The sequence below is a fragment of the Meles meles genome, chromosome 10 (assembly GCF_922984935.1).
Source record: "Meles meles chromosome 10, mMelMel3.1 paternal haplotype, whole genome shotgun sequence".
NCBI classification, from domain to species: Eukaryota; Metazoa; Chordata; class Mammalia; order Carnivora; family Mustelidae; genus Meles; species Meles meles.
Genome location: NC_060075.1, coordinates 59,304,881 through 59,331,554, shown reverse-complemented (window position 1 = coordinate 59,331,554; position 26,674 = coordinate 59,304,881). Strand labels below are relative to the sequence as shown.

At 38.0% G+C, this 26,674-nt stretch overlaps 1 protein-coding gene and 1 pseudogene across 4 annotated transcripts in view; both read right to left on the bottom strand.

The window, feature by feature from the left end:
• The window catches only part of CRPPA (CDP-L-ribitol pyrophosphorylase A), a 318,329-nt gene that overhangs the window by 219,821 nt on the left and 71,834 nt on the right, over positions 1-26,674 (bottom strand). For all 4 annotated transcript variants that reach the window (XM_046021494.1, XM_046021496.1, XM_046021495.1 and 1 more), the window contains exon 4: positions 6,844-6,948. In XM_046021494.1, coding sequence (XP_045877450.1) covers positions 6,844-6,948 — 105 coding nt within the window. The remainder of the gene's footprint in view (positions 1-6,843; positions 6,949-26,674) is intronic.
• LOC123952104 lies at positions 17,449-19,569 on the bottom strand (annotated as a pseudogene).

The following is a 26,674-nucleotide window of genomic DNA, read 5'->3' as shown; positions in this document are numbered from 1 at the left end:
TAAGTATTATTTCAAAGACAATGTGGTAGTGTTTAAATAAGAGAACTAGCACTACTGGTTATTACTGTTTAATAGTAGGTGTATATGGTAAGGAAGGAAGAAAAAGTATGTGTAACAAAAATCACTAAATCGCATTTTTAGTTGAAATGAGATAATCCTTAAAGATTAATTCACATCAAGAGGGACTTCATTCTGAATTGAAGGAGGTAGGTATCTTTATGTAGATAAGGTTCATCTTTCATGTTTTTTATTAATACGTGGATCTGACAGAGACTAAAGTGTGACTTCATGTACATAAGAGCCATCATTATCTTTCGTGAAGATCATACATCCTCCTTCTAACTGTAACCTGCCATAGTCCCAGGGCAGAGATTTCCCAGAACATATTCCATGAGCTCAAGCACAGAATATGTCAGGTTTTTGGCAATGCAGTATTAGTTCTTAGGTCAGAACTGGAAAACCTAGAAGATACTACACTACTATGATGTAAGCGGTCTAAAAACCCACTTTGGAAAGTACTTACCAAGTGAGTATATTTCTGTGCCTATGATTCATGTACTCTTTTCCCTTCAGATTATCTCATAACTAGTCTCGTACAAAAACTTTATTTGGTTCAGGTTGCTCAAGGCACTTCTACCCAAACTAGATTCCCCTGCTATACCTTTATCCTGGCCGATAAACCCTGGTGGAAAACATTACCCTATAGTCCACAATTCAAGTAACAGCTAACATGTAACATAGATAGGAAACTGGGGCACCTGGGTGGCTCAGTCAGTTAAGCGTCTGACTCTTGGTTTCAGCTAAGGTCCTCATATCAGAATCATGACATCGAGTCGCCCCCCCAAACCCCCATCAGGCTCTGCCCTCAGCACAGTGTCTGCTTGAGACTGACTATCTCTCTCTCTCTCTCCCTCTCCCTCTACTTCTCCCCTCTCTGCACTCTAAAAAATTTTAACAAGATAGTTAGGTAGAAAATTGCTGTAGCCTTCAGTTAATATATTGAAGTCACATATGACTTTGTTATATTATTGGCAAAACAAGTACATGCGAACCAAAACTGGTACTATAGTTACTGATCCACAATGTAATTCCAGTATCTGGATAGAAAATAGAAAACAGACATTTAAAGGTCCATGCTATGTATTTCACCCAATTAAACAATATACTGATCTCATTCATTCATTCAACCAAATTTATCAAATAACTACTCTGTTCTAGGTCCTGTTCTAAGTTTTGAGGATAGGGCAATGAAAAGAATAAACAAAATTCCTTGATCTGTGGAAAAAATATTTTGGTAGAAAAATTATCTTATAAAAATTCTATCAGGTTAAGTTTTTCTTCTGTTTTCTCAAAAACCGAAAGTTAACTAGATCACTGAAATCAGGCTTCAATATTTGTAATTCAAATAAGAAAATAGTGTTTTTCTTTAATAATTTTCTGCTGAATAAGGTAAACTCAGAACTGAAATAGGAAGAGGCCTAATAACCGTTATTCATTTTGTGTTCCTTCTGCTCTGAGGAATAAAACTGCATTCAAAATCACAATATGGAGGAACTGTGAAAGTTCCTTCTACTTTTTTTTCCAAAGGTATCTTTTTTTTTTTTTAAGATTTTATTTATTTATTTGACAGAGAGAGATTACAAGTAGGGAGAGGGGCAGGTAGAGAGAGAGAGGGAAGGGAGCAGGCTCCCTGCTGAGCAGAGAGCCTGATGCGGGGCTCAATCTCAGGACTCTGAGATCATGACCCGAGCCGAAGATAAAGGCTTTAACCCACTGAGCCACCCAGGCGCCCCCCCAAAGACATCTTAATGATGAATTTTTTTAAGTTAAAGAAAAATTGGTCTCAAATCCTAAACTTCCTTTTCTAGTATTGCTGCAAGACTTAACAGTTTTGCATTGCAATCAATCTTACTTAAGATACATACTTACACCACCTAAAGATCCTTTCTCCACTATTATTAAATCATTAACTGTATAAACAGGAAATCATCCTAAATTTTCTTTTGTCTACTTTTTCTTGTAGGCTGTGGATACCTACTATACATATATTAAAGTCTTTTTATTGTTTACTAATATCTTCTACATAGAGCCTTATTTAATACTTCAACTCCACCTCTCACCAAACACGGATGTAACAAAAATGAAGTACAAAATGTTTCTCACAAGCTGGTAAAGTACAATATTTAAAAATAGCTTTATTTTTTCCTAATTGAAACAGTTAATGCACTTCAAAGGGCACAGTACTGGAAAATGTTGCAATTCGGAACTGTGGAGTTGCCACTTTTTCTGTCAAACTTTTACAGTAATATGGGTTGCCCTTTCCGTATTTTTTTAATTTTCAAAAGGTTATTAAATCAGTTTTAAAGTTGATTTCCTTCTGTCAGTATGATCTGTAGTTCTATTTGGACCTTGCACAATACATTATGAAAATTAGTTACTTTAAAAAAAAAGTGACAGAAGAAAGCCCTCAATCCTCGGATTCACTTAGAGTCACATTGCTCAGTACAGGCTCAGGAGCCACAGAAAGGGCTCAGGGTCCGCATCTGCCTGTCTCCCAGTTAAACTCACTTTTTGTCTCTTTGTGCTTCTCTGCAGTATTTCGTCTGAGTCAAGTGTGTAACTAAAAGAAAAGTATATTCAATACAAGAGAAACTTGGAACTCGGGGCCAGAGCGAGTTTTCTGTCTCTGAGGCCAGGCCTCCCTCAGCTGCCTCAAGGTGGGTTCCAGAGGACACTATCCCACCTACCTGGGTCACTCTGTGGTGACAATATAGTAACTTCAGACTTTTCAGAGCCTCGTTCAGTTGGCCAGCACATTACATGAGCCGCACAACACTTAGTCCCCATCTTTCCTGTCTTTTAACTTGTAAGCAAATGAATATGTAGCTCCAATAATTAGAAGTCAGAAAATCCTAAATTTTTAAAAAAATAGAGCATGTTTATTAGATACAGATTTGTATTTGGGACAGTATCTATTTTATTTATTTCCATTTCATCCATTAGGTCTGTCTAGAAAATACTTCTTTCCTCCAGACTGGATGAAAAATCTCTAAAAAGAAAGAATGTTACCACACTGTATTTTTGAGATTTAAAAGAAGTGAGACTACTTGGTTGTTGTTTTTTTTTAATTTTTATTTTTTAATTTTATTTATTTATTTGTCAGAGAGTGAGAGCACATGCACACAAGCAAGCACAAGCAGGAGAAATGGCAAGCAGAGGGAGAGGGAGAAGCAGACTTCCAGCCAAGCAGGGAGCCTGATGTAGGGCTCCATCCCAAGACCCTGAGATCATGACCTGAGCAGAGGGCAGACATTTAACCGACTTAGCCACCCAAGCATCCCTGTTTTTGTTTTTAAACAAGGATGCCATGACACTTGGATCTTAAAAAAAAAAAAAAAGTTCCCATCAAAAGGATTCCTGAAAAGTCAGTTATTTCAATAATATGTGATGACTCAAACACTTCAGAAACTCCTCCTAAACAAGTATTTTCAGACAATGAAAACAGTTTAATTTCTTCGATACCTGATTATAAATCTTTTATGCCTTAAGGATAGTTGTAACATTTAGAAATAAAAGGCTTGTTCAATTAGTTCTGTATAGTGTAGAAAGTGGGCAAGTATGTAAGCATATTGGGACAAAAATATGGTATAATTATAAATGAAAGGAATGGAAGTTTTTATGTCCACTGGATGAAATTTTGTCAAATAACAGTATGTTCACTAATGTCAGGCAAGGCACCACCCCTCAGAGAAAGTATGAGAGCCAATTCCTATCCCAGAAGTCAGTCCTGTTCTTTTCTGTGATTGGGTAGTCTTTGTCATGGGGAGCAAGGGATGTCCTCTACCCTGCACGGTGATTTAAAGCAGTTAAGGTTTCCTCCAGGCACCAAAAGAGCCATTGCAAGAGATGCAATTCTTGCATTTACTTCTACAAAAGAGTATGTAAAATACAAAATAACCCTCCCAGGATTTCTGGTGGCAATTCAAATTGTCGTATTTGAGACAGGCATGAGACATTCTCATCCTTCTTCACACCACTGTGTGGGCTAACTCCCTGACTTCTAAGGAGTAAGGGAAGGTATCGTGGATTTGTGTTTCAGAATCCTCCCTTGCCTTACTTGTTATGGTAGTAAAATGTCTCCCGAAATGCATTTTTTACCATTTCAAGATTTATGCATCATGAGCCAGGTAGTTGGCTCAGCGACCTGAATCCAGTACAGGTTTTAGCCGCATTGTACTAAATCTTTTTTCAGATCTCAATTTTTAAAAATGGTAGCACTTTCGCATTAGTATAGAATTTGAACACTACTTTCTAGTGTAGATTCCATTGCTTTGGTTTAAACAGAAACTGAATAAGTCTATCCTACAAAACGCCAAGGCCACAAAATTAAATGAGAAGCCTATACCGAAGACAATTCATACAATGTCCTGAAGAAGGTTCAGAGAGCTGTACCAATAGCTAAGACAGTATCTGAAAGAAGAAAAAAAGGGGGTGGGGGAAGAAAGGAGGCAGAAAGAGGAAACAGGGACCCTAAAACTGCAGTACTTGCACTCAAAATAATTTCACCTCAATTGTCAGAACAAATATGTATCAGAAAAGACTTCCTATCTGCCATTTGAAATACTTTTTCCCCAATCCATTGCATTACATGCCCTTTTAGAATGCAAGATCCCATGACGCACACATTGTAAAGAATAAGGCTTCTCCCACCCCACCCCACCTGTCCCAGTTTGTAAAGTGAAACCAGAATGATGATCCCTCAGGGGCCTAAGTGTGGGGAATGTTTATTAATTTCCTAGGACTTCTGTAATGAAGGACCACAAATTGGGTGGTTTGTTCTCTCACACTAGTAGAGACTAGAAGTCTCAAAGCCAGGGGTCTGCAGGGTTTTGTATATAAAAGAACCTTTCCTGGCCTCTTCCTACTTTGTCATGCTTGCCAACCATGCTTGGCTTTCCCTTGCTTCTAGATGCAGCACCATATCCCTTGCCTCTATCGTCACTGGCATTCTCCCTTTCTCTCTGTCCTCCTCCTGCATTTCTTACATGTTGAATTCAGGGCCTACTCCATGTCAATATGACCTCAACTGAACTCGATCAGATCTGTAAAGACACGTTTCAAATAAGGCCTCAATCCCAAGTGCCAGAGTTAGAACTTGAACATTCCCTCAAAAGGGACACTATTCAGCTCACAACAGCGTGATGAAATGACTTTCCAGAGTGAGGAGGAGACGCCCTGGGAAAGCCAATCCCTTGCCTTAGAGCACAGACAGTTGGTGCCCATGAAAGGGAAGCAGAGCACCAAGACGTGAGAAGTAATACTGTGCTGTTGGAGAAAGCAGTGAAAGAGGAAGATTTAAAAAAAAAAAAAAAAAATCCAAAACAAAATTCAAACAAATTTGTGAGGAACAAGTGGAAAATTTCAAGAGCAATGTGTTACTTTCCTCTCATCTGCACATCTCAGGGGGCTTGACAAATTTCAAAAAGGCTCTGAACACTCACAGAAATAGATCACCACACACCCTTAAGACATCAAAAATGAGGCCATGGAGTATTAAATGAACATGTAAGTAGCAATAAAACTTGTCTAAGAGTTTCCACTTCCCTCCCCTGTTGTCTGCTAAGTAAGTCTAGCACACAGTCAGAAGGGGTTGTACAGAGATGCAAGTCAGGATCTGTAACAAAACACCTAATTGGTAAACACTGTAGTCCTCACAATATGTTTACTATCATCTGAGCCATAGACAAAAAAGGAAACACAAAATGAATAAAATGTTTGCCTGCTGGGATGAAGACATTTGGTTACCCTTAAAAGAATAATAATACCGCATGAATCTTCTCTACCAGGCAATAATCCAGGCATCCAGTATTTTGTAATTTCAGAACATTTTAAGTATGTATGAGACAATCTTAGCATACAGCAAGGCCCATCATGTTACTGTATTGAATACCTAATAAACTTATAGGGCTTTCTGTTTTCTTTTTAGGTCAATGAGGAAATATGTTTTTGGACTCATATCATCTTAGAGTTAGGATGAATCTTAACTTATCAGATTTAGGTGGAAGCATTATAAAGATTTCACTCCTTACTTCAAAAGCAGCAATACTTCAAAAAATAAAAATAACCTACCCTATTTCAGAATATACTGTTCAACACATTTCTACCTTCAGAACAAAGGAAAGCCACACTATGAAACACTCCAGCCTCCACTGGACATTTTAGTAGGATAGTGCTACAATCACTTCATTCCCTCGAAAACAAAAAAGTTTGTCATCAAGAGTCAATCCTTCTTACATTCAAGATTCTAACACCTTACTGGGGCCACCAAGTGGGTCCAGTCACCTACCCCACTAAGTCAGGACTCTGCAGATATTTCCTGAACCCACTTAAGTTGGAGTTACCACCTCCCCAGGGCCTGGAAGGAAAGCTTGCTACTGTGAAAAGCTGAATTGCATCCTCAATCCAATGGAACTTAAGGAAATGGAATATAAAAACATAGAGAGAGAAAAGTAAAAAAAAAAAAAAAAATGAATAAAACCATCTTATCAGCTAAAATGGAATCTGTTTGAATAAATTATCTCAAAGTATACTCTCTGCAAACCAAGAAATAGAAATGATACATACTTTGATTCTCAAGAAACCCAGTAAAACTCTCAAAGCCTTTAAAGTACACATACATATATATCCTTATACCTCAAAATACTGGTTCAGTATGAAACCAAGCATTTTTATATACTTCGTTATTTTCTTAAGCACCTGGAAATTGTTTATGCTTGTAGAATGTATCTTAGGAATTACATATAAACACAGCCAAAATCCAAAGTAAAATGCCAACTTCCTTACCTTCCAGAGGTCAGGTGATCCTTCCACAAGTCTGGCATTAACGTGACCATATTTTAGAGCCAACTGCAAACACTCAGTTCCAAATTCCAAGTCATAGTCACTACACTGGGTAGAAAAAAAAAAAAGTTTAAATATATTTTTAAGCAAAACTTCTATTTCATATCAATATATAAAAGGAAAAGCCTAGAGAACTCACAAACTCTGATACTAATGATTCATCAAGTTCCATAATAATTGTCCCTATGCCTGAAATGTCAAAAAATACAGGAAGTAGGCAAGTTGCAACCTTAAGTTTTAAACTTGAAACTTAAGTTTTTGACTTGAAACTAAATAGTTTCAGGGGCAACATAAACAGAATACATTTTTTGATTATAAGCTACCCTTCCCAACATGTTTCTAAAATGCCTGCAAGTATGGCTGAAATTTTTTTTATATCAGGATATTATCTGACAAATAAATGTATCCATCAAACTCCAACCCTATACTATTTTTTATACTAAGATATTTGCAAGTCACATCTTTTGGTCATTTTAATATTTTACATGATAATACATGTTTTATAAATTTATATTTTGATTCTGAACATGAAAACAGTTCAGTATGCCATTATTAGACAAAAATAGAAAGGCCTGGGGCACCTGGGTGACAGTTTAGCTTCTTGGTTTCTGTTCAGGTCATGATCTCAGGGTCATGAAATGGAGCCCCCCATTGGGCTCCATACTCAGCTGGGAGTCAGCTTGAGATCTGCTCCCTGTGGCCCTCTCCCTGCTTGTGCACGTGCTCCCTCCCTCTCCCATTCAAATAAATAAATCTTAAAAAAGAAAATGGAAAGGTCTCTCGTAGATTTGGTAAAGTACAAGCAACTTTCTTCAAGCATTTTAAACAAAACTATGAAAATAATCAAAACAATTCAGCTGAACAATACTGGTGCCAGTCATGTCCAAGCTCTATACTCAGGAGAAGCATTTAAAGATAAATGAGAGGTCTATTAGATCCTCAAGGAAACCAAATCTTTTTTTTTTTTTTCCAATCTTTTTTAAAGATTTTATTTATTTGAGAAAGAGAGAGAGAGAAATCACAAGTGGTGGGGAGGAGCAGAAGGAGAAGTAGCCTCTGCTAAGCAGGGAGGCTGATGAGCAGCTCAGCTCAAACCCAGGACCCTGAGATCATACCTGAGCTGAGGGCAGTTGCTTAACTGACTAAGCCACCCAGGCACCCCAAGGACTCAACACTTAAAGAGGAAGCTGATCTGTAACAAATATTTTGCTAAAGACTATGATAGATGCAACACTAGAATATCTACAAGTAGACATGGAGATAAAATACTGAATCCTATATGAAGGCATTAGAGAGGCCTTGCAAAGGAAATGATCTCTGATCTCATTCTACAGACTGAGTAAATCTGGAGAGAGGCATACGTTTAGGAAAAAGGTGGGATACAATCAGAGAAGTTTCAGACATCTGATAGATTTATGTTTTAGAACAAACATATCCAGGTAAGAAAGACTGCATCAAGGCCACAAATATCAGTATTACATTCAGCACCCACTGCCAGGGTTGTTTTGCTGTACTAGATATCCCAAAGTTCTAATTATAATGGATTGTTAAAGTAATGGACAAGAAAATAGAACCACCCAATGTACATAGTCCCAAATTGACCAGAATGGTCTCTCAGCTTAAATTTTCTATTCTGATACACTACTTAACATCACATATTTCTTAGACAATGTAATTTTAAAATAAGTATTATTGACATTTGTTATATTCAAGTAAGACAAATGCTAACCGTCTTCTTTGTATTTCTACCATCTGTACAGACTCATTTAGCAGTATGTGAGATCTGTATCGGTCAACAGAATACTCTCTTTAACACATGTTCAAATCCCAAAGATGGCCAGCAATAACCCTTTTCCTGACTCTTTTCAAAGCCAAGATATTTAACACATTCGTGGAAAGCCTTAAGGGTGCTCACAAAGTACATGTTAGAGGAGACCACAGGAACAGGTATTTCCTCCTGTCTAGGTGGTGAAAAGAGAATTACTTGATGCTCTACTCCTGCCACTCACATGTTGATGGCAGCAGCCCACAAACTGTATGAAGTCTTTAGGATACAAGTCACTAGAGCCAATGGGAAACAGAACATTCTGAGTGATGGATATATGAAATATATACTGAAAACAGAGGCTGAGCAATCTTGGCAGAAAGAGTACCATGAATTTGTCATTTATTGTATAGATTATTACAACTATTTGTGGGGGTTTTGATAATTTCTACAATAAAAATTTTACTTCTGCAGGAAGTTCAAAAAATACATACTTAATAACCTACCAAATTCTAAATTCCTACATTTCTCAGTAACACTGACCATTATTTCTACTCTCGTATAAGAGAGGGAAAGCTGGAAAAAGTACTGTTCTTTCCTGAAGAAAAATCATGTAAACTACAAAAGCATAACTTTTTCTTGAACCCACCGTAGCTGAGGTCACAAGCTGACCCAGTAGCCATAAATCTAAGAAAACGCATGCCTCCACCAAGGACAAAGAGGATGCCATCATCCGCTCACCTACAAACAGCACAAGAACAAGACAGCAGATGCCACGCAAGCAGGTAAGAAGAAATAAATGGAGAATTTCAACACATTGCTAAATAGTGAATGAAGGTGACCTCGAGATTATAAAACCCCTGGAGGTCACATACTCAACAGGAGTGTTTATACCCTTTTGCAGGCTCCCCTTCAGTAGTGTACTACAGGGGCTCATGAATGGTATACTACCATTTGAAGGTGACTCTGGCTGCATATACTTTCTACACTCAAGGCATATGGTAAACATTTTTAAGTTTAAAATAAATCAATAATGGTAAGATAGAATCACTAAAAAATGAGAAATTAATACAAAGGCAGGCAAACCAAGAGAAAAATCGAACATAATAGAAATACAATAATAGAAATAATAATAGAATAATAGAAATAATAATAGAATAATAGAAATAGAAATAATAATAGAATAATAGAAATAATAATAGAAAACAACTAGCATGATAGATTTTAAAAGAAGAAATCAGTGTGTAATTGCTGAAAGTTTTTATCTTTATCATCTACCACAGGGATTATAGCAATATCACTGATCACATAACATACACACACTGTTAAGAACCCTCTGCCCCTTAAACTCATAGCCTGAAAGAATGCCAAACAATATTCCTCCCAGGCAGAAGCTCTAAGGATACTGTTGTCAGAGGTCCCAAATATAGTTAATGTCAAAGTCAAAGTCAAACAGCTCCACCTACATAACCCACCATCCAATCAGTGTCCAATACATAAACATGACCAGAAAACCCAGATTTAACTGAAGCCAAGACTAACATGAAATATAAGGTAAAAAAAGGCAAAAAAAAAAAAAAAAAAAAAAGATCTTTTGGAGGAACTCTGCAGTTAAAAAAAGACTTCACCATGGTAAGTGAGAAAGTGTTAGTATTCGTAAAATAGGATGTTCTTTAAAGGGGTGGAAAATAGAGAAAAAAAACAGTGAACACAAAGTCCAACATGTAAAAAAGAAAAAAGAAAAACCAGAAGGAAAGAACATAAAAAGTAGGAGAAAGAACCAAATATTTCCCAAAAAATTACAATAATAAAGAACATGAGTTTCCAAATTAAAAAGTCTCACAGAATGTAGAAGCTAATGGATGAAAATACACCAAACCCAATTAAAAGAAACAACAGAAGTCTCCTAAAAAGCAGGAACCCATATTTGTTGAGCCTTAATAGCAACAATGAAAATGAGAAAAATAAAGCAGCAGTTACTCCATAATTTTGAAGATAATCGTTGTCAATATAAAACTGTACTTCAAGAAAACTTATTTATCACCTGAGTATAGAATATGGATTTCCACAAACACTGCAGGCCTCAACAGAATTTTAGTTCCTATGGACTCTTTTTCATTCCAAGTTTCATAGGCTTTTTCTTTTTTTTTTTTTAAGATTATTTATTTACTTGACAGACAGAGATCACAAGTAGGCAGAGAGGCAGGCAGAGAGAGAGGAGGAAGCAGGCTCCCTTCTGAGCAGAGAGCCTGATGTGGGGCTCGACCCCAGGACCCTGAGATCATGACCTGAGCCGAAGGCAGAGGCTTTAACCCACTGAGCCACCCAGGTGCCCCCGGCTTTGTCTTTTTTAGAGCAGTTTTAGTTTCCCAGGAAAGTTGAACAGGAAGTACAGTATTTCCCACATGTCCCCTACACCCACATACACACAGCTTCCCCCACTATCCAAATTCTACAGCAGAGTGGTACATTTGTTACAATCGGTGAGCCTACACCCCACACACATTACCACCCCAAGTCCCCAGTTTACACTAGGATCCCCTCAGTATTTTTAAGTTTTATGAGTTGGCACAAACATACAACAATGTATATCCATCATTTCGGTACCATAAGGAGTACTTTCACCATGTTAAAAATTCTCCGCACTCCTCCTGTTCATCCTATTCCTTGCCTCCAACCCCTGATAACCACTGAATTTTTTCCTGCTTCCACAGTTTTGCCTTTTCCAGAAATCATGTACTTGCACTCCTACAGTATATAGCCTATTCAGATTGGCTTTTTTTCAAATTACATGGGTTTCCATTTCCTCTATGTCTTCCATGTCTTCATAGATCATTTTTTGCCCTGGATAATATTCCATTTGCTGGATGTACCAGTTTATGCATGCATCTACCTACTGAGGAACATTTTGGTTGTTCCCAAGTTTTGGCAATTATGAAAAAAGCTGGCATAAACACTCACATGTGGGTTTTTGTGTAAACATAAGATTTTGGTTCATTTGAGTAGACACAAAAAAGTACTATTACAGGATCATATAGTAGGGCTACGTTTAGTTTTGTAAGGAAATTGTCAAATGGTCTTTCAAGTGAACATGCTGTCTTGAACTCTCAGTAGCAATGAACGAGAATTCCTGTTACTCATATTCTCACAAGCATTAGGTGTGGCAATCTACTTATTTGCCATGTGCATACTTTCTTTGGTGAGCTACCTATTGAGGGTTTTTGTTTTTTTTTTTTACCCTTTTGGGTCAGGGGTGGGAGGTTGGGGGAACAGGTGGTGGGTAATAGCGAGGGCACGTTTTGCATGGAGCACTGGGTGTTGTGCAAAAACAATGAATACTGTTACCCTTTTATGGAGTTTTCCTTTTTATTGCTGAATTTTAATCGGGGTTTTTTTTGTATGTTTTAAATAAGAATCCCTTATCACATATGTCTTTTATAGGTATATCCTCCCACCTTTTGGCTTATCTTTTTTTCTTTTTAGGGTGACCTTGGCAGAGCACAAGTTTTTAATTTTAATGAAGTCCAGCTTATCAATTCTTTCATAGATCACACCTTTGGCATTTTATCTAAAAAGGTATCACCATACCCAAGGTCAACTAAGTTTTCTCTTCTCTAGGAGTTTTGTGGGTTTTTTGCTTTGCATTCAGGTCTATAATCCCTTCTGAATTTTTGTGAAGGGTGTAAGGATTCTTTTTTTTTTTTTTTAATGGGAATGTTTACTTGTTAAAACCCTATTTACTGAAAAGACTACCTTTGTTCCATTGTCTTTCTTTTGCACTTTTGACAAAATCTGTCATTTACATGGTCTGTTTCTGGACTCTATACTCTGTTCCACTGACTCATGTGTCTCTACTTCCACCTACTAGACTGTCTTGATTACTGTAGCTTTACAGTGAGTCTTGAAGTTGAGTGGTGTCAGTCTTCCAACTTTATCCTTCTTCAATATTGCACTGGCTGTTCTGCATCTTTTCCCTCTCTATATAAACTCTAAAATCAGTTTACAACCACAAAAATACTTGCTGGGTTTTTCACTGGGATTGCTTTGAGTCTAGAGACCACACTGGAAGAACTGACATGTTGCTACTACTAAGTCTTCCTATTCATGAACATGTGCTAGATCTCAATTTATTCAGTGCTTTAATTTTGCTTAGAGTTTTGTAGTTTTCCTCCTATGGATCTAATATGTATTTGGGAAGATTTTTAAGTATTTTATTTCATTTTTGGAGCACTAAAAGCAAATGATACATTTAATTTCAAGTTCCACCTGTTCTTTGCTATTATGTAAGATAGCGGGGGACTGTTATTTATTAACCTTGAATTATGCATCTTTTCTATAATCACTTATCTCCACTTTAATTCTTCCAGGTTTTCTTCAAAGACAATTACCTCATCTGCAAAGAAAGTTTTATTTTGCCTCTCCCAATCAGAGTACTTACTTCCTTTCTTATTACTAAGAATTCTAGTACAATGTTGAAAAGGAATGGTGCGAGCACATTTTTGCTTTGTTGCTGACCTTAGTGGGAAAGCTTCTAGTTTATCATTCAGTATGATGTTAGCAGGGGTGTCTGGGCAGCACAGTCTGTTGAGTATCTGACTCTTTTTTTTTTTTTTTAAAGATTTTATTTATTTATTTGACAGAGAGAGATCACAAGTAGACAGAGAGGCAGGCAGAGAGATAGAGGGAAGCAGGCTTGCTGCTGAGCAGAGAGCCCGATGCGGGACTCGATCCCAGGACCCTGGGATCATGACCTGAGCCGAAGGCAGCGGCTTAACCCACTGAGCCACCCAGGCACCCCGAGTATCTGACTCTTATTTCGCTCAGTTCATGATCTTGGGGTCCTAGGATCGAGGCCCACACTGGGCTCCCCTCACTCAGCAGGAAGTCTGCTTGTCTCCCTCTCCCTCTGCCTCTCACCCCACTTGTGTGCATGCTCTTTCCAAAATAAATAAATCTTCAGAAAAGAAAATAGTATTGGGACACCTGTGTGGCAAAGTTGGCTAAGCATCTACCTTTGGCTCAGGTCATGATCCCAGGGTCCTGGGATTAAGTCCCACATCAGGCTCCTTGCTTAGCAAGAAGCCTGCTTCTCCCTCGGCCTACTGCTCCTTCTGCTTGTGCTCTGTCTCTCAGTCTCAAATAAAAACAAAATCTAGGAAGGAAGGAAGGAAGGAAGGAAGGAAGGAAGGGAAGGAAGGAGGGAGGGAGGAAGAGAAGGAAGGAAGGAAGGAAGGAAGAAGGAAGGAAAGAAAGAAAGAAAAGAGAAGAGAATAGAAAAGAGAAGAGAAAAGAAAAGGAAAGAAAAGGAAAAGAAAAGAAAGAAGTCAGCTATAAGTTTTTTGTACCTCATCTTCATCAAATTGAGGAAGTACTCCCCCTATTCTAGTTTGCTCAGATTCTACCATGGGTAGCTGGACTTTGTCAAATACTTTTCTTGCATGTATTGAAATATTTTGTCTTTCTTCTTAGGCCTGTGGATGTGATGTACCGTAGTTTGATTTTTAAAAGATGAACTAGACTTCAATATCTGGAATAAATCCCACTTGGCTCAAGTCTTTAATTCTTTACATACATTGTTAGATCTACTCGCTAATGTCTTCTTGAGGATTTTTCATCTATGTTCATGACAGTGGGCTGTTATTTTCTTACCATGTCTTTGCTTTTACAATTAGGCTGGCATCAGAATGAGTTGGCAATCCCTTCCTCTGCTTCTATCCTCTATGGGAGAATACAGAGAATTGAAATTTCTTCTTTAAATGTCTGTTATATTTTATAAGCAAAAGCGTCTGGACTTCAGTCTGCTTTAGAAAATTATTGATTCTATTTCTTTAATAGACATATGCCTACTCAGTCTACTCTCATATGAGTTAGGCAGATTGTCTCTCTCAGGTAATCATTCCATTTCACCGAGGTTATCAACTTTGAGGACAGAGTTGCTCATATTATTTCTTTTATCCTTATAATTTCTAGCAGTTCTATAAAGATGTTCCCTATTTCCTGTGTGGGTTAGTAATTTGAATAGTCTCTTCCTTGTGTGGTAAGGATATTCTCTTAGTCTTTTCAAAAAACCAGCTTTTGGGTTTTTGTCTTAGTTTTCCATTTTATTCATTTCTGCTATAGTTTTTATCATTTTTCTCTGCTTACTTTGGAATTTATTTGCTCTTTTTTCTAATTCCCTAATACAGAATTTTAGATTATTAATTAGATGCATCTTCTTTTCTACTGTGTACATTCAATACTATGCATTTCCCTTTAAGGACTGCTCCTGCCATATTTCAAAATAAGTGTTTTCATTTGTGTTTAGTTCAAAGTATTTTAAATGAAATTTAAAATGTGACCTCACTTCTGGCAGATCTAAAAAGCATTGCTGATTTTTCAATTTGCTCAACTTTTTAGTTGTTCTTAGAAAGGAGTGACAGACAGTCTCTAAGCTCTTTATAGTCATAGGAAAACAGAAGTTTCCCCCTGCACTCTCTCAGGACACAGTGCTCCACAAAATTGGGAAGGGTAATTAGCCACCTGAAGACCTAGGATATAAAAAGATATAAAAGTGGGATATCCTAACACGGTAGTGAAGTAGAGTCTCAAGATGATTGCTATGTACACGGCAGAATGAGAAGGGTACCTACAAATGGAAAGAAATGCATAGGCACAGTTTAAGAATGAATAGATCTCTTTGGAAGGTCTCAGGAGAAACCTCTAAGAAGGAAGAACAAGGGACAGAGTTGACACGCAGGCTCTCTTTTTACCCCTGGTATATGTACGCTGTCCTTGTGTATCCTACTGGAAAAAATTCATGTTAACACTTATGTAGTGTAATGTTACATGCAACATCAGTATTCCCAAGACATAGATGTTTCCAAGTTAAGGATTTTGTTTCCAAAACACATGTATTAAATACTTTCGATAAATCAAACTGACATTCTGGTGATAATTAAGTTACAGAACATTTAAGCATCTAAACATTGAATTTGAAAATAATAGTTTATGTGTATTACTAGATCATGAAATATGAACTGCCATCACAGTAAGTGTGAAGTATTAATTTTTTTTAATTTGTTGTTTTTAACAACTTGAAGAAATTTGCAAACTGCCCATTAAAATTTATAACAAGTCTTTAAATGGGTTTGCTGAATTGATGGAAGTATATGTATACCCTCATGAATTTGAGACCTTATTGCCAAGTGTTGAAGAGCATGGACCCTGAGGTCAATGGAGTTAGTTGGATCCTAACTGCGATCTTTCCACATGACGAGTTATGGAGAAGTTAAGTAGTGTGTTCCTCAGTTTGTTCCATCTGGAGAAACAGAGAATGAGAATTATTCAAAGGAACAGATACATGTGGTGTCTGGTCTAGTGTCTAGTTTATGGCTATTCCTTGATAAAGTGGGTATTGGTTATGAGTTTAGATAGTTAACTATACAAACTGGGATTTAATAAGTAGTCAGAAGCTTTCTGATAACACCTAATGTTTATGTAAAGTTCGATTTCCTCTATACCAATACTGGAGTAGCTCTGACCATGTGTATTGATCTTTTCCTGCTGCTTTCCCTTACATCCTGTTTCCATCAAGAAAAATGAGAAAAATTAAGATTGTAGTTGGGAAACTAAAGATGGGGAAAAAAAAGAAAAGAAAAGTGTGTATAACCATTATGAATTCTCAATTGTGACCATTAAAGTAATGGATTTTCTCTACCCATTTTAAAGTACTCTGTAAATCACACCTAGTTGAAGCTTTCTGTCATGTATATACTGCTTTACTGTTCTCTTCTGTGTATAGTAAAGTTTTATGAGTAATGCCAAAGAAATAAACCACCCGTATTTTTCAGTCCTTCATGGATCTTTACCCCATAGTTAACCTCCTTCCCTACCCTTTCTACTATACCATTCTGTCATGCTGAAGTACACTCAAACTCATTAAGTAACAGGTTCTTCACCTCCTAGAGCTGAAGGTATACCAATTGCTTGACATCATTCGCAAGAGGTATCTACTGCTTTTCCCAACCCACTTACTGACAGGGCTTGAAGTCGCACTTTACATTCCGTATCTCCACTGTTCTTCCATGAAAAAGTCTTATCCTCCCAGAATTTATGCCATCTGGCAAAATCTTTTAATCTTCATAGTACTATTATCTCTCACTACTTCACAGCTCTGCAGTTTTAGGCAGATGGATCAGTCTTCCTTTTTGTTCCAACAACTGACATTACACTGGCTGAATTCCAAGTTTATACACAAAAAGTTTCAAATTCTCTAGAAGTTTCCTTGACCTTTTATCTTCACCTGAACAACTACTTAATCAATCAATCAATCCTAGAAACATGGGGTTTTTGACAATTATTAAAGACTTTTATTAACCGGTTTTTGCTGTTTATTGACTGGAAAAAGAAAAAAGTTTATCATCTTTTATCACAAATTAAAAGTGAGGTTCTTAAAAATCTTAACTTGACTAGATGAAGCTATTTAAAAACCTTTAAAGAGATATTGAGAAAAACAAGGCATTTTTTTAAAAAACACATTTGTCATTACAAAAAAATAGATGTCTTTAGGAAAAGTAATAAAAATCCTACACTGCAGAGATAATGCAGACAGTTCCATTTATCTGGTCACTGGGCAAAAGCAAGGCCTTAAGGTCTTCAGCTTCAATCTTTTGTTCATTTCTTATTGCTGGAATTTCATCTTCATTTCTTTATTTCTTTTTTTTAACTTTATTTTTTCAGTGTCGTCTTCATTTCTTTGTGTTGGATCACTAAACCTGATGAAGGTAGATAGAGTAAGCCCTTATTTACTCAGCCCTGCCCTGCTCAGCCTGGGGAGCAGAGGAACTCTCAGCCGCTGGATGGTTTGCTTTTGTCTCTTTGCCATCCTGTGGTTCAGGGTCTTCTGGGAATCTGCATCAGTAACTGAAGCTGCAGCAGTAGATGCTGAGGTGGCTACTGACTGTGGGTCTTGTCTCCTTGATTTTCCTTATGTTCTTCATTGCTGTCCTCTCCAGGTTGTATTTGGCCAGAAAGCCCCCTGCGGAATCTCAGTCTATGACCCCGATACACATTCTGCCTCAATGGTCAATCTTGTTCTATGCCCTGGCTGTCACAGTACCCTCCATCTCTTCTCCCTGCCCAGCAGGGCCGGAATACAGGGGGTGGGTGCCCACAGGGACTCCCCATACATAGTAAGATGGGAACCACTGTCTGCGGTAGAGCCTGCGCGGTGGGCAACACCCGCACCCCCCTTCGGGAGGACTCTCCTAGCCCTCGTTCTCCACCACCCCCCACCCCACCCCACCCCCGGCTTTCAGTATTCTGATAATTCTGCTGGTAACTGTGTGGACGATCACTGCCACGTGGATAGCGTCGATAATGGTTCCGGTCTGCTGCATTATTTACTGCCTTGCACCAGAGCGCCACCAGAGCCGGTGCCATTTGCTGCCCCTGCCCCTCTTCTCCTTCAACATCTTCCAACTCCACCGCCTCTGCATCTCCTACACTGCGAAGGTACTGCCCATGTTCTTTATGGCAGTCTGGTGTACAAACTCCTTGGTGTCGTCGTTCCTGACGAAACCATATCAGTTACTCTGAACCCTTTTACTGTTCCCCAAACCTTCGTTGGGATTATTTCCTTGTCCCGGCTGCCAGGCGCCGCCGCCCCCTGCGCCACTGCCCGTGCTGCCAGGGCTCCTGTAGGCAGCACCGAGCAGGGCGGCAGCGGCAGCTAGTGGGTCCTGTCCCGCTGCCCAAGGTGGCAGTGACACTGACCCAGCCAGCCACTGGGCGGGCGGCTGCGGCTCCTCCCCGGGTGTGACGGTAACAGCCTGGAATCCACTCCGGGCTCCCCCTACCAATTCAACCCTACAAACTTGCTTTTATTTTTTTTTTTTCCTTTTCCCTTACTGATCCGTTCTTTATTTCAATTGCTTTAGTTTTTTTTTTTTTTTCTTTTTTAATTCAAGTACAGCAGACACAAAATGTTGCACTACTTTCAGGCACTACTTTCAAACAACCCTGATGGGACAAGTCTGTACATTATGCTCTGCTCATCAGAAGTGGAGCCGCCATCTGTCACCACAGGACACTATTACAACACCACTGACTATATTCCCTATGCCGTGCCTTTCATCCATGTGCCTTGCGCTCTCCTTCACGCATTCTGCCAGGCCCCCATCCCTATCTCCTCTGCTTCGGCAGCCATCTGCCAATTTGAGTTCACCCCTCTCTGCAGCTCCTCTGACATGTTTAATTTCCTCAATTCAAGTCTCTGACCAGAACCTCCAATCTATCATTTCTTGTACTCTCTTCACCCATTGATCTTGCCCTTTTAACTCACTGAGGCATCCAACACCATAAAACTACCATGTGATCTTGGTTGGAAAACCTCTATTTTCTTAGACTGCCCTTTAAAAAAAAAATCAGGAAAGTACAACTGAAGGCATTAAAAATATATCAGTAGTATCCTACCAGCCTCCAGCCATTATCTATCCACTGGATCTCCTTTATGAACTTCAACTATCAATCAATCCTGTTGTTTTATTCCATTTTCAATTTATATTTTTATCAGTTTTAAGTGTACATGGCTTGAAGAACCAAATATTCCTACAAGATTCGTTACAAGTTTACATCACCCTCTTCACTGTAATTTGTCATCCCCAGATGCAATTATTTCTCCTTCTTTCAACTGATTAATTTATTATTTGTTTCCATGTTTAACAGTCAACAATTGTAGAGGAACAAGTATCAGATCTCGGTGGCATGTAGTAATAGCTTCCGTCTCACTCACAACACTGGGTTGCTGCGACAACTGTGCTTCTAGCTGCGCTGCTGGGAGTTGACTGTGGCAGCTCCAACCTACTGGTCACCCTCCGCAAGACAAACTGGAGGGGCTGCAACCAACCAGTGTATGCCTTCCTCATACTGCCATACTTGGAACCACAGGACCGTAAGCCTAACAGAAAATCACAATTAAGCCTCTACCTAATCATTTCCGCTAAAAATCCCAAAGCAAGTTAGAAGGCCCAATCCAGAATCACCAACCAGGAAAATCTATTTCACTCACCAAGAGGCCATGGCAAGGGCACATAAATATAACAGTGTCTAAGGACTGAAAAACTGGGGTCACCTAACCTGCTTATAACAATGTATCTCTGAACATACTTGGGATGCTGCTTCTTTGTCTTCTGAATTGGCTATCTATTGAAGAATTCTGTCCTCCTCCTAACCTCACCACAATAACACACTAATACTTACTATTCCCCATCCAGTCAATGTCATAATTTTGGTTAAATCAGTATTGAGTGTTTACATCACTATATAAACATTCCTCCCAGGTAAGTCATAGATTAGAATTCCTTTTTTTCAGAAGCCTTTGTCTTTCCCTGGAATTAGACTTATCTTCTAAACTAAGTGTTTAGTTTTCTAGATACTTAGGACTCATTCAACATCTAACTCTGAGGTATTTATTTAATTTTGCTCGTCAGATATTTAGACACAAGACACTTCACCAATTTTATATTCCTGAGGTAATCACCCTTGGAGTCTTCTGAGCTTTTTCAACATGGCCCGGTTGTCCTTTGCCACTCACACGTTATGATTTTGAAATCTCTCTATACCATCGTTGTGGGGATAATCTACATCTCCTTGCTGTCATGGGTCTCCTATCTTCTGTATTCCATGGAATCTTTCTTCAATGACTACCTCATTTTTGTGGAAAAAAATCCTCTAATAGCTTTCTGAGAAAAAGAGCCTAAGAGTTAAGTTTGTAAATCACTTTTTACTGCATCATTTCTTTGCCATTTCCTCCCTTTTATTTTCTGTTTCTTGACAATTTTGTTATTGACTATTGACTCTCTTTGATTGCACTTCTAATTTTCTCTTCTTTCCTGTATTTCATCCTTTTGTCCTTTGGGAAAGAGTTTCTCAGATTTGCTTTTTATCCCAGATCTTTTATTCTCTAAATGTTTTTTTTTTAAGCATTGTGAGCTTGTTTCCTGTTTACAATTACTTGATCTTTGTAATGATACTAACTTCTAAAACCTTTCTGTTTCCCAGCCTATTTGCTGTATCTTCCACGTTACTCTTCCCTGTCTCAGTCTCTATCCTCCACAGTAAGCACATTCTTTAGATGGTCCAGTAATACTCGTCAGCCTCTATTTAAGAGTGGAAGATTCAAGAGCTGTTAACCAATGATGGCAGAGTTGGAGTTTGTGAACAGTAAGCTTCATAGCAGCATGATGGGGTTAAGATGCTTACAGGGGAACCTCTGAAGTTAGTATTTTTAGGTCTTTATTTGTAGACTGGACAGACTCTCCAAAAAAAACTCTTCCGATTTTCAGCCAAGATGGAAAGCAAAGCCACCACGATACCAGCTGCTGAGTGTGATAAGGGGCCATGGCCTTCCCCATTTAGCCAGTAATGAGCACATGGTCTGTGAGTCACTATTTTAGGCAAGGTGCTCATTCCATCAACTGTACCCAATATTTTTCCCAGACACAGAGAATACTTCACACCCCCCCCCACCATCCTTTGTTTAGGGGTAGGTCATAGAGAAGAGATAATGTGTTATACACCAGACTGCCTCTCTAATAGTGTCCAGGGAGCCCTCCATATTTTGTACCCCCTCCATTCAATTCTAAATGTGCTGCTAGATCCTCAATTTTGGGGAGAACTCTACTGTAGATAATTTTAATTCCTAGCTTTCCTTACCACTCCTCTAATTGAGACTTCTCAGATCTATTGTGCCAATTACTACTAATTCACCTGCTTTCTAGCTACTTGGTATATGATATTTGTTTACCATTGTCCCCTCTTATTCTCCTTATTCTGTGGGTCTATGTTTTTAATCACTTTCTAGTAGGGTTATCTTTCTTTTTTTTTTTTAAGATTTTATTTATTTGAGAGAAAGAGAGCAAGCACAAGAGGACAAGGGGGGAGAGGGAGAGGCATCAGGGAGCCCAGTGCTGGGCTCCATCCCAGGACCTTGAGATTGTGACCTGAGCCAAAGGTAGATGCTTAATTGACTGAGCCACCAGGCACCCTGGCTTTCTAGTAGCTTTAAATTGGGTTTCAGGAATGATCAAAATTATCTAAGTGTTCAGTCAGTTATCTTTACCCAGAAGCTGGAGTATGCATTTTAATATCAAATTGTTTTCCATAAAGGTGGTTTCAATTTATATTCCCATAAACAGTATATGAGAATGTAGCAAAGTTGTTAACATGAGGTAAATGAATAGGCCTCAGAGGGACTGAAAAACCTCTGAATAAAATCTTCTGTGTATAATGTGGTTATTTTTCTGGGAAAGGATTCCACAAGTTTGAACTCTTATAACACACATCCAACTTTGGATCCATTGTTTTATGGTAATCGTGTCATGGTCCATGGCTACAAATAATCCAATTACCTATCTATCCTTCCAGCTTTAACATCATTCACAGTATTATTTTTGCAAGGCAGCTTGGGAAGTTTGCCCAACAAAGAACAATATATACATTAGAGAGAAACTCAATTAAAGGCATGCTTGCACAGGTTTCTCACTCTGCAGTTACAGATCCATGCTCAGAATGTTTCAAGTAGAAACAAAATAGCCTATCTTACAATTAGGTAAACAATGAACACCTGCATTCCATTTATCATCTGAAAATCAAACTTTAAGCATTTTGCATACATTTATTGTTTGAATTATGCAATGCATTCTAGAATTGCACGAGAGACAGTTATCCAAGAAGCTTGGTTCTTACAATTTATCAGATCATTTTATGAATAAATAAGCAATTTCAGACTAAGCCCATATGAGGCTGATAATATAGAAGCAACTCTCATGCTTCAGAAAACAAAATACAAATGACCTGGCTAAGGACAGGATTTCTTTGTGCACAAGTTTTTAAGTAAGTTTACATAAAGTTATACTCCTAAGAGGGTTCAAGTACCTATCAACTGAAAAACAAAAGTGTCAATTTATTATATTTTTGCTAACCTTACCCAAAGGAAATTCTTTATGAACTTAAAGACAAATACCAGATAAACTTAACAGTTGACCACTACCTGGAAGATGTTATTTCCTTTTTGGCTTTTGGTTAAATGGGGAGAAAAGTTAACATGGGAAAATGAGTTTCACCAGTAATACTAAAACCGTATTCTTAGCCATTCTGTTGACCTTCACAATCAAATATTGTCAAGCACTATTAAAAGCTTTCACTGGGATATTCTACTCTTCTCTCTTATGGACCATTTCTGAAAAAGTAAACTGATTAAAAGCAATAAAATTAAGATTAGAATATTACCCAGAAACACATTGGCTGGACATATTACACATGCATTATCTAGCCCCAATAAAAAACTAAGGGAAAAATGGGAACTCTTTATCACTATCCAACCCCAGACACAAGGCAGCTTTCAATTTATGCAGAAGAAAACTGTTACAAGGCTACTTCCAGAATGTCAAGAGATTGTGATTATAAGTCCAGGAGATAAAAGGGAGAATCCAAAACCACAAGTTATTCCAGTAGCTACAGAATTGGTGACATAGTTAACCAACCTGAAAGATGGAGAGAAAAGAGTAGGTCTATTGGTTAAGCTAATGGCATCAGTTAGGTATAAGTTACCTGTAGGACACTTAGTAAAAATACTCCAAAGAAGTTGTAAGTGTATACCAAACATTCAAGGGGGAAACCATGAAAGGGAATGATCAGAAAAAGCTGAAGGACACCTATACATTTACTAAGCAAATATTTATGGAAAATTTACCAGGCATTAAATAAATTGGTACTGAGAAGGAGGAGAAAGGCTGGGGGAAATAACACAGGTAATTTTAACACAAGGAGATCCCATGCATATCAGAGGTATGTTCATAGGCTGGGAAAGCTGAAAAGAACCATCCGTCATTTCAAGAGATTAATTATTTTTTTTAATTGACACAATGTGTAAGTTGCCAAAAATTTAACCTGAGTTTAGTGTAAACAATCAAAACGTTGACAATCTGCTTTAAGCATAAATTAGATATTACCCAAAGTTCTTTATTGACCAGAAGTACAGTTTTAAAATTAATCCACCTTCTACACAACTTGCCCAATAGTCTCTTTCTGGCCTACTCCTTGTAATAATTTAGCATCTTCAGCCTTGTCTCTAGTTTTCTCATATTTCCCGTGATAGTTAAACACCTTTACAAGTCTTTCACTTTGCAATTTAGTTCCCCCAGTGCTAACTCTTAACTGACACATTATCTATGAAACTCTGTAGCTTCTTTTTTTTTTTAATGGGCTCTGTTCTTTCGGATCTATATCATAATACAAGTCATAACTAAGATTGGGAATTAAACCTTTCTCAAGAGTAGGCCACTAAGGTGAATACTAACCCCCAAAAAGCTATTCAGCAGTAAAACAGAACAAAAGACTGATCTGTGCAACAGCATAAGTGAACCTCAAAATCGTTATGCTTTACTGTAATAAATCAGACACAAAAGACTACACATCTATGATTCCATTTGTATGACATTCTAGAAGGCGAGAAACTATAGAGACACAGAACAGATCCATGATGGCTAAAGCCTGAGGATGGAGAAAATTAATTCACTGCAAGTTTGGTCATATGATTTGCATTATCCAGTAGGAGGCAGAAGGGACAGTGTCCCAGTTCCAAATCTAAGCTTTAAGAAACCCTGGGTGTTTGCACTCTCTTGTACCTCTGCATCTCTGTAAAAGAACACACCTGGATAAACTGCTGGTCAAAGAAGGGTGAAGAATGGGAAACTGTCCAGACTATGTATGTACACCAGCAATGTGAGGCAGAGCTACTCCAAAACAGAGCTATCTAGTCAAGTCGAAGATCAGAACCTCAGCTAACCCACAGAAACTTAAGTGTAAACTGATTAACACTGAACTTCTAAGTTTGTGGAATTTTTATTATACACCCATGATAGAGCAATGGCAAACTAAGTTGTTGAAAAAGTTTTTTTCAAATTTATCAACAGCTAGGAAGACTTCGATGAACAGTCTATAGTATAATAAGTAACTCCAGTTATAAGCCACAAATATATGCAACAGGAGTCTCAAAGACATTGTACAAAAAATCACAGCAAAATATTATGAGTATGCTGATTCTCTTCACAAAAATATTCAAAACCAAGCAATTTTTGGACACTCTACTTATGTGTTAAGACTAAAGAGAAAGGCAAGAAAATTATTAACACAAAATTAAACACAATAATAGCAGGGAAGGGAAGAGAATCAGGACAGAGATGCAAACAAAAAAAACTCACACTGAAGATCTCAAATGCACTGGCATTATGTTACACCATATAAGCTGGATGATGGGAAAAAAATTAAACCCTATTTGTTTTTAAATCAGTCTATCAAATATATATATGCATGCTAACAAAGGTATTATACCAAACATGCATATTAACACACACATCCACAAAGGCTTGTTGAGCACAGAATGAACTAAGACCTGCATACCTGTCCCTCACCCGCAGAGAGCTTAACCATGGACCCTGGGCAGAATGAACTTCATAGCACAGACAGCTAGAGACTGGAAAGAAATTATTATAGCAGGATCATCTGGGCAGACTAGAAGGTTATCTAGGAACACCTCGATTGTAGTATTTCTTCTATAATAGCTAACTTCCTCTTCTAAGGAATTTAATAAATCCCCTTAGCTACAAGAAGTTGAGATCTTATTTGTTATCAACAGGTATAAAACAAGGCAAAAACACAGCCCAGTAAGCAGATCACTTTCTGCACATTCCCTGCATGTTCTATGGATTGCATTGTGCATCAGCAGAGTATGCTACTGGCAAACAGCAAGGGCTCCAGGCCTTCACACAGCCTTTGATGTGCTTAGACCCTTGCATTTCATATACTACTGCCCTGGCCCTTGCCTCTAGTACACTCTCCATTACACAGTCTCTAACCTCATTTTCCTTGTGTAATCTGTCCACAATGTAACAACCGAGTTGTCAAGTGACAATTCTAATGTCCTCCTCATTTTTATCTCAGTAGTGGAAATGCCTACAACAATTTGAGGTTTTCAGTTTTCAGTATTTGCCTCCATTTGTCTGCTTTTACTCCCACCCATGATTAGGAAATCATCAAATGACATTCTGTATATTTGAACTTGTTTTGAGTATAGTACATATATTGGGTGCTTACCCTGCCCCCCTGTTTTTTGTTTTTAAGGAAATACCTAATCCACAGTCCTAGCTAAAGCAGTAACAACCTTGTTTTATTTCCTGTGATTTCTTCCCTCCCCAACCCCAGTCTGCTGTTGTCTACTGGTGGAGACATATACCCAGAGTTGCCTGTCTGTCAGATGATCCATGGCTTATGATCTGGGTGAATAAATAAAGCAGAGTAAATAACATTCCATCTGCAAAAAAAAATTGCACTACAACATAAAAAAAGAACATGCAAATTGGACAAGGAAGCCAAGCCTATGATGGCACATGTTCTTCTTATGTCTGAAGAACTATGGCAACTAAAGCTCATTACAAGAAACAGAAATAAATGAAGCAGAGGAATAGCAAAAAAAAAAAACAAAAAAAAAAAAACAGAACAAAAAAACAAAACAAAACAAAACAAAAAAACTACTTATCATAAAGCAACAAAAAACCTGGTTCTAACAAAGGTCTCAACAACCTGCCAGTTACCAATTGTATTTTTCCAGAAACTCACAGGTCTTTCTTAAAAAAACTTCAAGTCTCTCTTCTTTGCCAACACAAGAGATAGGGAGGTTCCCTGGACATTGGAAAATTACAGCAAGCGTAAGAATCCTTATTATAGGCAATTACCTCAAAATTGTCCCGCAGAACTGGGGACTGTGTAACCACAAGAACACCACTGATGATCATTTGTAACTATGGCCAAATTATCCAAAAACCTTTTACAAACCAAATGATGAGTATCTGAATGAAACTCTGTAAGAGTGCACCCTAGTTCTTCTTGGACATATATGTGAAGTCCGCAGTCTCAGCTTCACATCAGCATGAACACTGCTAGTATCTTCTCACCTTACATTATCTGAGGTTC